This window comes from Tigriopus californicus, chromosome 6 (assembly GCF_007210705.1).
Source record: "Tigriopus californicus strain San Diego chromosome 6, Tcal_SD_v2.1, whole genome shotgun sequence".
NCBI classification, from domain to species: domain Eukaryota; kingdom Metazoa; phylum Arthropoda; class Copepoda; order Harpacticoida; family Harpacticidae; genus Tigriopus; species Tigriopus californicus.
In genome coordinates, this window is record NC_081445.1 from 4374260 (window position 1) to 4376581 (window position 2322).

General features: G+C 44.6%; 1 protein-coding gene across 1 annotated transcript; it reads right to left on the bottom strand.

The window, feature by feature from the left end:
- Positions 1-445: 445 nt before the first annotated feature.
- Positions 446-2239, bottom strand: LOC131882446 (uncharacterized). Its single transcript, XM_059229592.1, has 2 exons — positions 2005-2239; positions 446-1022 (listed from the first exon to the last, which is right to left on the bottom strand). Exons 1-2 carry the CDS (start codon positions 2031-2033, stop codon positions 446-448), a joined length of 606 nt encoding a protein of 201 aa, XP_059085575.1. The 5' UTR covers positions 2034-2239.
- Positions 2240-2322: the final 83 nt, after the last annotated feature.

A 2322-nucleotide genomic window follows, 5' to 3' on the forward strand; every position in this document is an offset into this window, starting at 1 on the left:
TCACGATTTTCCGGATGTCATTGGTGGAGCTGCGTATGGAAGAATGGTCGAAAATGAAGTCTGGAGAACGAAAGTCGAACAAAGTATTTGCCTAAAGGACGGTCATTATGAGATATCCCTTCCCTTTCGTCACCCAAATCCAATCATGCCAAAGAGCAGAAGCCAAGCCGTTAAGAGAGTCGAATATTTGGCTACGAAATTCAATCGTGACCCCAAATTCAAGTGTGATTACGTGACGTTTATGGAAAATATGATAACCAAAGGCTACGCAGAAAGGGCACCCCCAACTTCAAACGACGATTCTGCCCGAGTATTCTACCTTCCACATCATTGGGTGTATCACCCACGAAAGCCGAAGAAGTTACGAGTTGTGTTCGATTGCTCAGCTAAGGTCATGGGAGTTTCCCTCAACTCGAAGCTCATTCCAGGACCAGACTTGGCAAATTCAATGTTGGGGGTATTGCTCNCCGGGTTTGTACCAAGCTCGAGAGGCCTCTTGATAGCTGGCCTCAAAATCGGGTTGCCTCGTCGTGGACCAATCCTGGATGGATCGTTGGGCTTGATACTCCTCGATTCTGGCCGAGCTGTCGTCGATTTCTTTGGATTGCAAGGTGGTCAGAACTTGAGCGAGACTATCGTGGATTTGCTCCAACATTTGGCACTGGGATTTGAATGTCTTCTCGGCCATCCAACGCGCAGGGATCAATTGTCGCACTTGTTGAAGCTTGATATCCACCAGAATTTGGATTTGCTCAACCGTGGCCCCTTTGTTTTCCCGACACACGGCCTCCAACCAAATCGGTTCGAGCATTTGAAGCTCGACCTCCAAAGCCGAGGGTGTTGAGCTACACTCGGATTTGGAGGGGAACTTGGGATTAGGCAGACCCTGTGGAATGGGTAGGAGATCTTCTATCTTCTTGACTGTGAAGGCTCCGTTCAAATTGATGCTGTTTTCGCATGTTTGCCCATGTTCATTCAGCTCATCAAGGGTGTGGTCGGCCATGGTGGATGTATCAAGGTCCCTGAAATATGAGAATGGGTTATGCTTAAACATTGCAATAACTTGAAAACCTTGAAAACTCTTGAAAAGAGTGAACACATTCTCTTGGGTGGCGATATTGTTAGTCACTTATTGAGGCTGAAATTGAGAACAGTTTCTTTTTTGTTCTGCGCTTCTCAACCACCAACACTGTTGGGATTGTAATGGCAAGCAAATAAGGGTGGAAAATTTCATCATTCATTTCTAAATCCATATTCAAATGCCTGATCAACCAGCCAATAAGAATGGGCGGATTTGGCTGGCCCTTCAATATACGGTTGATCTAGAATTTGGGTGAAAACCTGGTCCAAGTCTGACTTAAGGGATCGGGTACTTTCAACGATGAACACCTGGGTATGCCCAACTAATAATAGAATGCAGGAGCTTTCCATTAGCATTCAAGGCTTTATGGGTGAAACCTGGTGATTATCCTCCATTACCTTTGAGGGGAGTGTTCAATGCCGTCGACCCAACGGTTGTTGAGTGGCCATTGCATGGCGTTACAACTAGGAACCCCAGAGTACATTTGATCTCAGCCCCTTCCAGACTATTGGAATCTTGACCAATCCTAACGCAAACTCATGTTCCATTTTTAGCATAGGAATAAGTAAGAAAGGAAGTATAAGAATAATTATGAATGAATTACTACATAGCTGCTGGCTTTTGAAGTGAAGCAATGAAGATTGTGTGATGGAGAGGACCTAACATTGATCCCTGAGGAACACGACGCTTGGCATTATGTCTGTAATTCCTTGACGGATTCCTCAACCTTAACCAAATGGCTTCCTATCACGAATGAATCTTTTTACACAATTGAAAACCTTGTCTTGTATCCCTTTCCCGGGGACCCTGTTAACTAAAAGGCGATCTGCCTTGATTTACCTTGGCAAAAGCCATGGCAAAGTCGAGAAAGACTACTTCGACTGACTATTTGGTCTCTCAACGACCAGTTCTGCTGTACATACCGCACATGCTCAATCAATTGGGTAACCATAATACAATGCGCTCGAAACTCTTATTGATGAAGAGGATTGACTTGTCGGACTTCAAGAAAGTCTCCAAATGTGAACGTTTTCGTGGTCTTCTCAAGCACCTTCGCAGTATTCGAAGTGGGGTAAGTTGGCCTGAAGTTCATGGAGAACGATCGATCTCCCTTTTTGAAATGTGGAACAACATGAGATACCTTCAAATTCAGGTTTGTTGGTGAACTATGTCAGATTTTGTCTCTCCCAAATATCGTGATCATCATCAAAAGAACATGAACACCCGACAGTAACCGAAAT